This window comes from Salvia splendens, chromosome 2 (assembly GCF_004379255.2).
Source record: "Salvia splendens isolate huo1 chromosome 2, SspV2, whole genome shotgun sequence".
Taxonomy (NCBI): domain Eukaryota; kingdom Viridiplantae; phylum Streptophyta; class Magnoliopsida; order Lamiales; family Lamiaceae; genus Salvia; species Salvia splendens.
This window is the reverse complement of record NC_056033.1, coordinates 35,943,051-35,958,204: the sequence shown is the minus strand read 5'-3', so window position 1 is coordinate 35,958,204 and position 15,154 is coordinate 35,943,051. Positions and strand designations below refer to the sequence as shown.

The 15,154-nt window shown below is 36.0% G+C and overlaps 1 protein-coding gene across 3 annotated transcripts; it reads right to left on the bottom strand.

Annotated features, from left to right (window-relative positions):
* Nucleotides 1-1,357: 1,357 nt before the first annotated feature.
* Nucleotides 1,358-6,716, bottom strand: LOC121792456. 3 transcript variants are annotated; one of them, XM_042190411.1, is made up of 8 exons: nucleotides 6,096-6,716; nucleotides 5,794-6,011; nucleotides 5,140-5,335; nucleotides 4,976-5,040; nucleotides 3,258-4,896; nucleotides 2,967-3,169; nucleotides 2,631-2,814; nucleotides 1,358-2,539 (listed from the first exon to the last, which is right to left on the bottom strand). In XM_042190411.1, the coding sequence occupies exons 3-8, from the start codon at nucleotides 5,288-5,290 to the stop codon at nucleotides 1,899-1,901; spliced, it is 2,883 nt and encodes a 960-aa protein (XP_042046345.1). In that variant the 5' UTR covers nucleotides 5,291-5,335; nucleotides 5,794-6,011; nucleotides 6,096-6,716; the 3' UTR covers nucleotides 1,358-1,898. The 3 variants fall into 3 exon arrangements, with proteins under 3 accessions (XP_042046345.1, XP_042046344.1, XP_042046346.1); XM_042190410.1 differs by having other exon boundaries at nucleotides 5,794-6,716; XM_042190412.1 differs by having other exon boundaries at nucleotides 2,967-3,142; nucleotides 5,794-6,716.
* Between the last annotated feature and the right edge of the window lie 8,438 nt (nucleotides 6,717-15,154).

Genomic DNA, 15,154 nt, shown 5'->3' with positions numbered 1-15,154 from the left:
AAAACATTTCAAATTGTGCTAGATTTGTGGATTCGGCATTCGATCATTCATCCAATACTAAAACTCAAAAATTAATTGAAGTCGTTTGAAGCTCAATAATTGAATTGTCGATATGTGTTGTCAATTTAATACGAGGGGCAAACGAGGCTAAGTATTTCTGTTCCTGAGTTTGCGCAATGGAGTTAGCGCTTCGCCACAACTTAAGTTGCACTTATGGATGTACGACAATAAAATCAACATTGGATAAAGGACATTAAAAGTCTTCCGTCAATTTGAAATTTCGGCGTGGGTTGGACATTTACGCCTCTGTTCCAAATTACAATAAATTAGAAAAGACATTTAAAAATTGGCATTTATGAAACTATTGTGTAGTTAAATATAAGCTACAATAAATTAAATTTTGATTTAATAGTTAACTCCATTTTTCTTATATCTATTTTCTAAATTATTAATACATGTGATCTTTATTTATTTCTCCACATCTACAATAGTTCTTGATATTTGTGGTACTTACTATATTTGTCCTTCATATGAAACGCGAAATTCACTATATGTTTATTAAACTGGAAATTAGATTTTTTTTTAAATTTATTTATATTTTTAGAAAAAAAATGGTCAGTGACAGTGATTATTCATCATTTTTTTTACGATTACTCGAATCTCCAATCTATTTATTTTAGTAGAAGCATACCGGTAACTATGAATTCATCATTGTCAACCTTAAATATAGTCTTTTCAAGGTTATACTCAACATTAGTAATACTAGCTTTTGTGAGTAAAGTGTTATGAACAAATCAGTCAATATAAAGTTTAATGTAAATTACGGAGTGAATTTTTTGTTAACCAAAGATGATATATTTATACATTTGGAATCTTTTTGTTACAAATCGACTACATGATGTCATGATGTTTGATGAAAGTCCACCTGAGATCATGCAGTTTGATGGGTATTTCATCTTGCAAAGGATGTGATATTTGTTGATTTAGTACCATATTAATCAATCTTTGTATGGTTATGCAAGAAGATTACTTTAGCTCTATGATATTCGAAAATTGTAGCTTGATTTAATATTTTCTTGTGCCACGTTAGGTCATCAATATCATGCTAAAACAAATAGTTGCTGAATTTGGATCACTATTTCACATTGGTAAGCTTATTTTATACAGTGAAGAAAATTCCTTTGGAAACACAGAGAAGTTCATTTGCAGGAAATGGAAACGCTGAAGACACCGAGGAAGAAGAGGAACCGGAAAGAAAACTGCAGATACTCTCATGTTGCACGACAAATATGCGAGTTTAAGCAAGCTCGTAGACGATTCTAAAAAACGACGAGCAGCACAGTTGATGCAACTGGGGTGATGGCATATAGACAAATACGTCTACTGACAGGTCAAATTACAGATGTGTGGATGAAAACATTAGATGAGAACTCAACACAACCATGTTTCTTCACAAATCAAAGCACCTATGTGCAATCAAGAAACAAACAAATACTACAAACATGCGGAGGATTTTCTGCACACACCAAATATGCAGAAGCCTTGCTGTATTATTTTATGATCATACACCCTGATCTTCTATTATGAGGTTAGACCCCGCTGAACCTGCAATAAAAACGGGCATGAAATCAAACGAAACTAAATGTCTTTCTACAAGTACCTATGGAAGCCTTCGTGAGGTAAAAGTGTCCATTCTTTGTGATTCCTAACTCGAAATAACTACACACGACTCTACTATACTGAGAGATCCAAACCATCATCATGCCTGTGAAGAGATATGCCGAATGTAGATGTTTTAGACCTTCATCATGCCTGTTATGGAGACGCCCCTCGTCTTCCAGCAATCATGTGAAGAGGATATCAGCTTGAAACCGATTTAGCTCATGCTTATCCTCACTCTACAAGTTGGTTGCCTCAATGGCGTTGGACTCAGTTTGGAGCAGTGCAAACTCACACTCCAATGTGTCATCAGAAAAGTTCAGTACCATTTCCTCCACCAGTTCTGTGAAAATGGCCTCCCCCGTCTCTGAAACAATACACTCGAAGTCTAATTGAAGGTCCGTCCATTTTCCAGATCCTGCCAAGTCTGCTTTGACAAGCTTGTCAAGAGAATGAGGCTGTGGAAGCTGAAGCAGATGCCATTCGACAAGTCGCCATATCTCTAGGATCAGATCCATCCCTCTAGGAGCTGGTTGTATATTCAATTTGAAATGTGATATCCCAGAAAAGCATCCAAAGTACTTCGCACACACCTCTTTTAATGCTTCATTCGCACACTCGAAGAGGAGCTTCTGATCATGTTGGGGTCGGCTAGAGAATAACTTGACTTCATCAAATAACTCTGAGTCAAGTATTTCGTACATAGAAATCCATCTCAAGAGAAATTCATCCCAGTTTAAACCTGAGCCCAGCAACACGGCTTCCACATACTCGAATGCAGATTCCTCATCCTCGAGAGAAATTCTTGTACAAATTCCCTGGTCGCTAGCAGAAGATTGTTCTTCAAAATGGATATGACATGGCTGGATTTCTTTTTCAACTAAAAATCACAAAGGATTATATTTCAGTATGAGAGATAAACAAAGAAGTCCTAACATGAGACTGTTTCAGTGCTTTATCAACAATCTAACCTGGTTGCGAAGTGGTGCTTGCAGGACTGATGTCATCATCTGTGAATAATGGCTCAAGAACAGATATCGGACTGGGTCGCTCCAATTTTTCCATCGCGAAGTCAGAATCTTCAATTTCAGTGCTTACTGGACCGTGTGGAGGGGACTCTGAAGATTGCAGTAATTGATCTTCACCAGAAAACGACTGAAAAAATGAAAATAAAAACATGATAAGATAATTCCTATTTAGGGAATGCAAGAGAAGAATAGCACGCATGGATTGAGGACTCGACCTCGTACCGCTCAGGCTTAGAGTTGTCTTTTGAGTTAAAAAAGAATGAAATAATGGAGACTCACCAATTTATAGCTAGGAGAAGAGTCTACTGATAACTGAGAAGGGACTTGTGCGTTGTCTACTTCTCTATCATCTTCGTTGTCAAAATCTCCACCAATCAAATTATTAGATGATTCAGAGAAATTGGTAACTGTTTTTTCCTCTTCCCGATGTTTCAATTCAGCCATTTCTACAGTATCTGCAACTATTCCAGGCGAGCTTTGAGCTGTCGTTTAAAAAGTAGAATATTTTCAGTGTGATCAAATAGTAACACCTTCAAGACTATGTTTCACAAAATAGAAGTGTATTATTACCTTCAGGATCATAAATATCTTTGGTGACAGGTTGAATTTCAATGAAATGTTCTTGATCATCTCTGAGTGTGATTTTATCATTAGTAGCCAGAGACTGTATTTTGGCTTCACGATTGCTACTAGAGATGCCAGGTTGACTCTCCAGATGTTGCTTTCTCGGAATTCGTTGATTGCTGAGGTTTTCTTGCAATTGACCACTCAAGTCACTCCTAACTATGCCACGTGGAGACAATTTGATTTGGGTCGTCAAGATATCATCACCGTATTTTCTAGGGCTGCAGCAAGGCGTACCATTATTATACTCAGGAAGAGAGAGGATTCGACCAAGGGACTTTGGCAATGGCCGAGTTACTAACTCCGGGGTTTCACTTCCATTATTCAGCATCTCAGAGAGATGTTTTTTAGCCTCAACATAGATGTTAGATCCCCTTAGTCTTGAATATTGGCTGGTTTCACTCACGGCCACTGAACCCCCATAATTTAACTTTCCAACCTGTTCCCCCTTCTTCAAACTAGGAGAAGATGTTAAAAATCTTTCAGTATAGAAATGGTTCCTATTTGGAGAGCTCCAGCAAAGATTTTCTCCAGTACTGCCTTTGTCACCAGTATTGCTATTTTGGTGCTTTTGACTAAATTTTGGATCAAGTCTATCGGGAGACACGCCATGTCGTTCCTTCCCAATTGCATGCCTGAACTTCCGTTTTATTTCCGTGAAAGAGAACTGAGATGTATTTTTATCGTTCTGCAACTTATTATCCATGCCAGGAAACTGCAAACGAAGGCTGCTAACTCTGGTATCGATTTGAGGGCTCTGTGCCCCTGCTTGCCCGGTTTTCAGTATGATGGTTTTCTTATGATTCTGAAGATCTCTATCCCCTGCCACAGGGTCGCTCTCCTGCGACTTGGTCCGTCTCCGGAAAAAGTTTCTCTGTTTGTGGCTACTGGATTCATCACATTTTAATTTTCCCAACTTATCCTCGGACAAAGTAGATGCTAGCAGTGAATTGGTTATTGTATCTGTGCCTAACCGAGCATCCTCTAAACTCTGCATGTGTTTAACCAGTTTCGAGTCTGGATCCTTTAGTAGCTTCAACAGCAGGCCCTTATTTAAACTCAATGTTTGCAGAGCATCCATGAACTCTTTTGAGCAACAATTATTCCCGTCATCCCCAAAATGTTTACTGCTGTTCAGCCGCTGCTCTGCAAGCAGTATTACAGCTGCAACCAACTTTTCTTCAACCACATTAACCGTCTGACCAGAGGGTGCATCAAGATCACCATGAAGATCATTCTCGGAGCCATTCACGTTTTTCTGATTGATCTGCGCCAACTCCTCCATTATCATTTCCAGATCGAGATTATCTAAAGATCTTTGCTCTTGAACTTGGTTACCATTCTCGGGCCTCAGCTGTTCAGACGCGCCCAGCTCAGTGGCATCCAGATCACAAGACTTGATGCGGCTTCTGCTTCTTTTCTTTTGACGTTTTTTTAGATGATTTCCATCATTTGAGTTACTATGTTCCAAACCAGTAGCAGAATCTTTAGGGTTTCCGGACTCATTACACATCTCTTCTTCCATGAGTTCCTTCATGCTCGCTTGAGCAGCATCAAGCATGTGCACATTACTTTCTTCGGTGACCTGATACATTACAGACTATTATTATCATAAAGAAAACAAACAACTAAATTACAAGCCACCATCAGACTGAGCCACATACCTCGATGCTTTTGCATTTTTCAGTCGTATCAAGTAAAACAGTTTGGTTTCCTGAATATTCACCACCTAGAAACCCATTAAGAAGTTATAAATACCTTAATTCTAAAAATATTGGTCTATGAAACTTCAAGCTGGCATGTATTACAATTCTATGAACAGTCTTACCAACTACTTGCTTGTTCGCAAGACTTCTATCTGAAAGCAAACGTTTGGTAGATCGCCCATGGCGGAAGTGAAATATGTTAATAAAACCCGATATACAACCTGCCTGGCCTCTTTCTTGTCTCAAAAGGCGCTTCTGTGATTTCTTTGCCATAATGAATTACCTCTGGTTCTCACACTCCTCTAACTGCAAGCTTAGCTGATAGGAAGCCAATATATTAGTTGGAAACAAAAACTAAAAATGATCAACTGCTAATGAATAGCACCTAGCATATTCCTGAATACAAGATGAGAAGGAAACTAGAATGATTGTACTAAGCCTCAAAATAGTAAAAATGACTCTTAAATAGTTGAAACATATAATGTTTAAATGAGAAGGCTTTGAATAGAAATTTGGATTAATCCAATTGCATAAAAATGACCATGCTTCAAGATTGAATCACAGGTTAATTCAGATTTTACCATATAACATAACTTTGAAGAATGAGAGACACATGCAATCTCAGAAAATGCATTTCAAGCATACTGATTCTTTAGATAAGGAGGAACTAGATTCATTAAGTTTGGAGGGCAAAAGTAAAACAAGCAAATTAAGGAAAAAATGGGTAGATAACAAATAAAACTGCCAAGTCAAAAAAATTTAGGATTTGTTATTACCTACAACATGATATAAACATGCAGCCCGATGCGGTACCGGAAAAAATCTATCCAACAGCTGTTGTCCGAGTTAATACTAAAACCCCAAATCAACGTTGCCCTCTCTGTTGGTAAGGAATCAACTTTCTCTCTCTACCAGCAAGCTTGGAAAAGCGGAAGTTGGTTATGATAATGGCAATGTGGTCTTCCCATTCAAGAAACAATTATTGCCTGAAATGCTGCTGATCCAGAAATAGAAAATGCAAATTCTTTTATTCAGGAATCTTACAGTCTCTTCAAAGATTTAATCAAAGTCATCTAACCTTGCCTTCGAGGCTATATGAAGACAATATCATACGACTACTCACTCAATCAAGCAAAGATTTTGCCGTTATAAACGAAACTGGGAAAAATCAATTCGGTGAGGCAATTTATCAAACAGCCTCAGTTCTCAACACCAAAAGCAATGTCTCTCTCAAAAAAAAACTATTTCACACTAATTCTGGACTAGCCCCAAACGGAAACACCAAATGAAATCCGATCACTCGATTACAAAGGGAACAACCAAAAAGCTTCTTTTTTTTTACAATCACAAAAGCCCAGAAACAAAATTCCTGTCTTTGACAGGTATTTACAGATATTCAACAAAGAAAAGTTTGAGGGTGAATCGAATTGAAGAAAAACTGAAGGGAGGCTTGGTGGAGTGGAAGAGTATCAAATTCCACACCGACCAAAAAGGGGGAGAGGCAGAGGGAAAAATCAGGCACCCACTTATTAAGAAATTGGAACCAAAAACTTATGTGTGGGGCAGCCATTAACGACTGCAAAACGGATATAAAAGAAAGGAAAAGGTTGGAAAGTGTGGGAGAAGAGAGAGACAGGGAGAGGGCATTTAAGAAACAGACGGAGAGGAAAGAGAAAAGCAGCGATTATTTACGAAGCTGACGGAGATTAATTAAGAAACAGAGAGATTATTTAAGAAGAGTAGTGCTAAATGGTCACATTATGGCCAGCCATAAAAATAAAAAAATAATAAAAGATAGTGTATTTAATGTCATTTCATTGAAATCAATACTTCTAAAAAGTATCAATTTTATTTATACAATTGTACCCTTAGTTATGAAATATAAATATGAAGATACTAGAATTTATTTAATTGGATCATTAGTTAACTCATGTTGCATGAAATTTATATAAATAAAAATTAATATTTATTAAGGTTACATGATAATTAATTTAATTATTTCTTATATTTATAATACCAACGCATCGTGGTAATACTTTTATTTTTCATATTTACTTAAAATACTCTAAATGTTTGTATATTTACAAATAAGTAAAATTGAGCTTTGATCAATATACTTATTTATATTAATAATCATGGGTTAATATTATAAATGATCACCAAACTACAGAGCATGTATCAAATTAGTTCCAAATAAATTTATTTCATAACGAGTACAAAACTTTATTGATTCCAACGTGGTATAATAGGAAAACATTTTTAAAAGAACAAAATTTTAATCTTAAATTTAAAAATAGTGTAAAAATAAATTATTGAAAACATAAAATTAAAAAAATGAATGAATCTAATAAAAGAAATACGTATAAAAGTGTAAAATTTGGATTAGAGAAACGAAATAAAAAACAACTAGAATTAAGTAAAAGGGTAATAGTGTAAAATTATTTGAGCATTAAATGACTTATTTGAAACATTAATAGTCATACTATCTAAATTTACTAAAATGTCATTTTATGGCCAGCCATAACGTGGCTGCATAGCATTTCCCATTTAAGAAAGGCATTTAGTGCACAGATTACTAAAGAAACAGAAAAATAAGTGCTGTAATTATTCAGCGGTTAACATACTTAGTATTCACAATACAGTTTTAATCCTAACTTAATCGGATTCTTATGGTTTATTTTGATTTAATTTAATTTATTTTACGATATGAAAAGTATAGTGTTGTTTACATTTTAAAATTTATGATTGATGGTTATGGTTTAGAGCTTAGGTTTGATATCTAAAAAAATTACTCACTTAAACCAAACCATAAACCGTAATATAATTAAATTTACGATTATTAATAGTTTTTTTGGACTTTTATGTAATTAAAAATAGTACTCCTTGTTAACTTATGTGTATCTCTTCTAAAAAAATTATATAACCCAGATTTTGATATGAAGAAATAATCTTAAACCCGAATTATACGCTCACAAACAATGTATTCCGATTTTTTCAATTTTATTCTTTAATGATATATTTGTTGTGCTTGTACGATCTTAATTATTCAACTTTTTATTAATAATATTAATTAATATGCGGAAATTAAAATATACACAAACTAATCAAATCATGCCCAATCGAATAATAGCAATTTGGTTTGATTTAGTTTTGATTTGCTAATATTATCAAAAAAATATACACAGAGTGACCAATGGCGGATCCAGAAATTTCATATTGGGGTACGATAAATAATTATATTAACTTGAAAATATAAAATTCAATCGATCTTTTTTTCTCTGTTATGTCAATTTTTCTATTAAGTCAGTTATTAAATAAAAAAAATTATTTTTAGTGTTATTATTTGAAAATTTTTCACTATTAAATTATGGATTCTTAGATATATATCTAAACATATCTTATTAGAAACTATAATGGCCAAAAATGCGAATCGATCCTGATTTGATGTTGTGGAAGGGCGATGCATTTACCAGACGTCACCACGGTTCGGGAACCGGCGGTTCACGGTTCGGAACCGCCGGTTCCGGTTCGAGAAATGATGGAACCTGAACCGGCCCGGCCAAGGTTCGGCGGTTCCGGTTCGTGAACCGTGAACCGCCGTTTCGCGTGAACCGCGGAACCGACGGTGCAAATCCGGTTCCGGGCCAGTTCGGCGGTTCGTTTAATTTTTTTTTTGTAAATTTGTAATTCAAGTAAAAAATGTAAATATATTTGCATAAATAAAATTAGAATAAAGCGATGTACAAATGCAATTTTATTGATACAAATTACAACTTCAAAATTACAAATTACAACTTTAAAATTACAAATTACAACTTAAAATTTACAAATTACAACGTAAAAATTAGAAATTACAACTTCAAAATTATAAATTACAAAAGACTTAAAGTCTTGATTACAATTTACAAAATTACATATTCGAAACAAAGGGGAGAAAAAAGAAATAAAGGAAAATGACTTGAGCTCAACTTAAATTTAAACTTAAATTTAAAATTTAAGTTGAAATTTAAGTTGAGATGCTTACGTATCCTCAATGCTCAATTGCATTTTGGAATCAAAGTCCACGTAGTTCTCTTACCTTGCTTACCTATTTGGCTTGATCGGAAGAATTGGCGCCTACTCTTCTTCGTCGGGGAAGTAGTCTGGTCGGGTTGTACTACTTGATTGTCCCAATCCGGTTCTTGGTCTCTAATTTCGGCGTAGCACCAATCATCAAGTAACATGGTGGCTTCCATGTTTTGCCAGGTGAGTCTACTTCTTCGGTCGTCCAAGACGTTGCCTCCAACACTAAAGGCGGACTCGACAACGACAGTGGAAGCCGGAACCGAAAAGATCTCCTTGGCCACTGATGCAAGGATGGGAAAATCTTTCTCGTGTGATCCCCACCAATCTAGGACGTCGATTTGTTGGGGAACGGGACCTCCTTCTTCCTCATTGAATGAAAAGTGTGAGTCAAAATATAAGTCTAACTCACTTGTCGAATTTCCCGTCCTTCCTCCGCTGCTGAAGCCGTATAGGTCCGCTAATTGGGATTGGGCGTCGGGGTCATCAACTTGGAAGAAGCCAAAGTTATGTGTTTGACGGGGGGGGTCTAGGTCTCACTTGGTGGGTACGGTTGTACTTGGCTTCGTAATCATGAAAGAGAGCCCGCAAGTCGAACTCAAAACTTCTTTGGAGGCTTGGGAGGTGGGGGATGTTTATTTGGAATGTTTGGGCTAGGTTTATGTAGTTGTCGTCGTCCTCGTCAGTTTACAAAGCTCGGAGTGGTTCAAGATCAATAGAAGCCAAATTGTTGTAATAAAATTCTAAAATTTTGAAAGTACCAACTAGTTTCCACTTTGGATCCAAAACTTTGGCAAGCAAAAAAACCGTGGGGATCTCGTTGAAATACTTGAGCCATTTTTCAACCATATAATATAAAACACACATTAACTCAAGATTGTTTGTGGAATTTTTCATTGCAGTTTTAAAACCAAGTGATATGATCATGCAATGTTCTAAAACACGAACGGATGTGCAATAATACACACCCGATAACTCAATAGTGGCATTTCGAAAACCTTTGAATAACTTAAACAAGCTCATGCTTTGATCCCAACAAGAAGATGTTAGATATAAATCATCAACATGGTAAGTTCTATAAAAATCAACTAAATATTCTATATGCTCCAATGTAGATTTCAACATATCATATGTGGAGTTCCATCTAGTAGACACGTTAAAGTAAAAGTTGTGTACTTTATTTTCTTCGAATGGCAATACTTCTTCCACGCCTTGCCAATTTGAGGCTTCCAGTGGATCAAGGATACAGCTGTAGTAATAGGTTGAATATGTCTTTGCCACAAAGACAAAATATCTTGTACACATAAGTTTAAAATATGACAAATACAACGTTGGTGAAAATACTTACCACTTATCACCGGGGAGCAAGCCGCAATTAAATCGGATATACTTGCGGTGTTAGCGGTTGCGTTATCAAAACCAACCGAAAATATCTTGTTGCATAACTCATACTCATTCAAAACTTGAATAATTAAAGATGCAATTGCTTGTGTGTGGGGAAGGAAATTGTCTAAAACCAATTAAACGTTTATTTAAAGACCAACTATTGTCTATAAAATGACATGAAATTCCCATGTAAGAATTTCGTTGGAAAGAATCCGTCCACACATCGGAGCAAATATTAACTTTGTGCCCCAAGGTGGAGAGGAATTTTCGAACCTCTCATTTTTTGTCAAAAAACTGGCGGTTGTTAGATCTTTGAGCAGTAGAGGGAGAAATTCTCTTTGTAGCAACATTAAAAGCGGTTTACATAGTAACTTCATATTTTTTGTCATTAAAAAAATTGAACGGCAAATGTTTCATTGCCGCCCATCTCACCATAGTATCGGTAACATTTTTCGGATCATATTTAAATAGCGGCGTACCTGTTTGAGACGATGAGCCGGCGGGGAAATTTATTTGGCTCTGGGACTTAGTATGCCCATATTCCACGGGGTGTTTTGACTTCAAATGGCGATGGAGAGTACCATATCCCCCACCGATAACAAATGGATAGACTTTATCGCAATAGTTGCAATATGCTTTGAACTCACCCGTCTCCATGGTAGTGGTCGGATCATTAGGATTTGGAATTAACACCGGGACCTTCTTGAAATGTTTGGTGAAAATCTCAGATTTCAACTTAGGAGGCATCTTTTTCTTTTGTCGCCCTGCGGAAGGAGAAGGATCGGCCTCCTCCTCATCATTGTCGCCAACTTGCCCGGTGCTAGAAGGGGGGAATTGATGCGATCCATCATCGCCTTCGTCCGACGATAGATTCACATCGTACTCGAAACGCGAAGCCGAATGTGAATGCCCCCCTTGTGGGTCGTCGTCGACGAGGGCAAGTAACAAGGCCGCATTTCGATCTTCTTCCTCCTACGAAAATTATACAACTAAGTAAAAATACTAACACAAAAATAAAACACATAAAAAATGAAATTATGAATTTAATAAAAATGAATTAACAAAAAATTAAAACATCTTATAACTTACTTGAGCTCGAAAAGCGGCTAGCCTTCCCACCTCCTCCGCAACTTGTGCTCTAGAAGGGGCATGTCGACGACGAGTATCACTTTGACTTTGATCTTGGGCAATTCCCTTGCCCCAATCACCACCACGACGAGATGAAGACATGATATAAATATTTATGGAAATTGAAAGTCGTGAAGATGATAACGTGAACAACGTGAGAGTAAAGTATGAGCGCAAATAACGTAAACAACTTGAGAGAATGAGGATGGAGAATAGAGAAATTGGGATTGAGAGAGAAATTCTTATTAACACAAGAATGGGGTGAGTAGAAATGAAGAGGAGGGGGGTATTTATAGGGGAAAATTGTGATTTAAAAAAAATTGAAAAAACGGCCGAACCGCCGGTTTTCGGTGGAAACCGGCGGTTTTCATCGATTTTAAAAATTCAAAATTTTGAAATTACCGTTGGAACCGCCGGTTTTCCGCCGGAACCGGCGGTTTTTCGGCCGAAACCGGCGGTTTCCGTCAACGGTTTCTGACCAAACCGGCGGCCGGGGGAGCGGTTTCTGAAAAGGCTAGGAAGTAGGCCTGAAAAGGTGTCGGGAGGTGTCGGGAACCGCCGAACCGGCGGTTCCGGCTAGACCGGCGGTTCGGAACCGCCGGTTACGGTTCTTCAATTTTTGTGAACCTGAACCGGCCCGGCGGTTCGGGCGGTTCCGGTCCCGGTTCGAACCGCCGCCGACGGTTCCGGTTCGGAACCGCCGGTGACGGTTCCGGGCCGGTTCGTCCGGGCCGGTTCGGTTTGGAGACCTCTATATTTTACCACTAGGCTACTTCCATATTTTGGGGGTATAATGGTACCCCTTGTTCTTAATAGAATCCGCTAGTGCGAGTGACTGTTGCATGTTCCTTTGTTTTTGTTAGATTTTGGAGGATAGTAGTAAGAGCATCCACAACCGTGCTCTTGCCAGCGGCACGGTTGTGGGCCCGGGCGGTATTATTCATGCCTGTTCTCTGGCAAGAGCACAACACCCACAACTGTGCTCTTCCGCATGGACGAGCACAATTAATTTAATATTCAATTAAACATAAACATTTCCATAATACTAAAATTCATTAAAAAATCGCAATAAATATTACAAAATACAAATAAAATAAAAAAGACATAATTAAAATCCTAAAAATTAAAAATTACATAATTAAAATACTAAAAATTAAAATTACATAATTAAACTCCTAAAAATAAAAAATTACATAATTAAACTCCTAAAATTTGAGATTGAGAGAGTTGTTTGGTATAGTGTCATTTTTTTGTGTTTGAAATGAGAGTATTTATAGATGAAAGTATGAATTTTGGGGGTAAAAATAATGAAAAAAAAATAAATTAAAAGTGTGGAAAAAATGGTTTATTTTATTAGGAAGTGGGAAAATATTTTTTTTATTAATTTTGAATTTTTCAGATTTTTTCGAATTTTTTTTAAAAAAATAATAAATGATAAATCAACTGGCCAATCAGAGCATGCCACGTCGACGCCTCGTGCTCTTGCCGCTGGCACGGACGTGCTCTATGCATAGAGCAGCGCCCTGCCAGCGGCAAGAGCGCAATGGTGGCGGAGCTCGTCCTTGCCAGCGGCAAGGACGGACGGTGAGCTGCTGCTCACCGTTGGGAATGCTCTAAGATTTTAGTAATGTATGAGAAATTGAGAGTAGACTGCTTACTCTAATTATCGTTGTCTTCTTGCTTGTGATAATAAATACTCCGTTCTGTCATACTATACATTGTAGGACCACAATTTAGGATATTATTATTTGTATATGGTTGCATATTAACACACTGTATTACTTACATGTATTTGAGTCACAATGGTGGAAAAAAACTTCTTTTCATTCCATTATCAACAAATACAGTAGAATGTGTAGTAAAGTAGAAAAAGGGAAGTTATGATTGTTGTTACTGATCGACTTTCGATTGAGGTTTGAATTCAATAAGGTTTGGCTCCATTAGTAAAAAGATTAAAAAATACATAATTAATAATTCAGTGGTCGGCCCTCCCACATCATAATGCGACTTGGTTTAAACTGTTTAGCGGTTATATTATCTAATTACAGACATTAAATTTATTATTTTCGCCAATTAATGGAATTTTTCAAATTATTGTTTAATACTATTTTATATATTGAATTAGCAACCACTCTTAAGTTACGCATCATTATTCATTAGTACATTTTTCTATTAGTTGGACAGTTAAAGGAAAATAAATAGAGGCCAGCTTCGTTATATTATGCTAAAACAGTTACTCACTCTGTTTCGCGGTGCTTGAGTCATTTCATTTTCTGCACCCATTTTAGAAAAATAATGTCATAAATAGTTAAAATGAAGAAAAAATAAAGTAACAGAGAATAATATAGATAAGACTCTTATCTACCTTATTTTGTCACTTATTTTATTCTCTCTCACTTTTAACTATTTATTAGTATCATTTTTCCAAAACGAGTGCAGAAAATGAAATAACTCAACTATCGCGGAACGGAGGGAGTACGTTTTTTTATCGTTTCTATATGTATATAATAAAATTTGTTCTACAATATAACAGTTTTAGCTCGTTGTAACTTTTTATCGAGCTTAAAACATTCAAAACAGATAGAAATAAGACACTCTTAATTTATTGAGCAATGCTAAACATGTTAGTGTTGATCACTACTTGAACAAATGGTGATGGAAGAAAGCGATAAAGGAGATAATATCGGTTTATGTGGTTCGGCCATAAAAACCTACGTCCACGAGAGAAGACTATGATACTTTATTCAATACGCAAATCCAGTATGACTATGATACTTTATTCAATACGCAAATCCAGTATGACTATGATACTTTATTCAATACGCAAATCCAGTATGATCACTCTCTATCAACATACATGAACAACACTCAAGAATTCTATCAATAAATGCACAACTTCGCTTTACAATTTTGATTTTGGATGAGTTCCTCACAAAGATAGTGCATCTCACCGCATGTATATCTCTATGCTTTCTATACAATGAATCAACCCATTACGTACATATATCAATACGGTTGTAACAACTATGGAAAACCAACCAACTAGTCGTTTAATCTTTGAACTTCTCACTTATTGCACTTCGGTCAATGATCTCTTTTGATATTCATTAAGCATCCACCATCTCTTTTGATATCACAATTGTTCACACACCTTTAAAAATGAAAATAAAAAATTTGAAAATATTAATTTTTTTTATATTTGAAATATAATATTTATCGTTACAATTTTCAAAATACTCATGTAAAAGTGAGAATAATAATCATATGTAAAATTAAAATATATATCTATCATTTAAAGGAAAACGTCCTATCAATTAAGCGTAGTTCATCATGTGAAATTATATGGCCATCTTTTACCGCTATCTAATTAGGGTGATTTATTAATATTTATTTTAAATTTTTTATGAAAAAATGGTCAAATTATCGTGGAATTTACTGTCTATACACATAACTAGAATTTCTAAATCACTAAGGATTGAACTGAACCTGGTAGAAAACTAGTTAATGGATGGAGTATACAAAATGGTTATTTTATGAAAAAACGACAGTATACATTTTGAA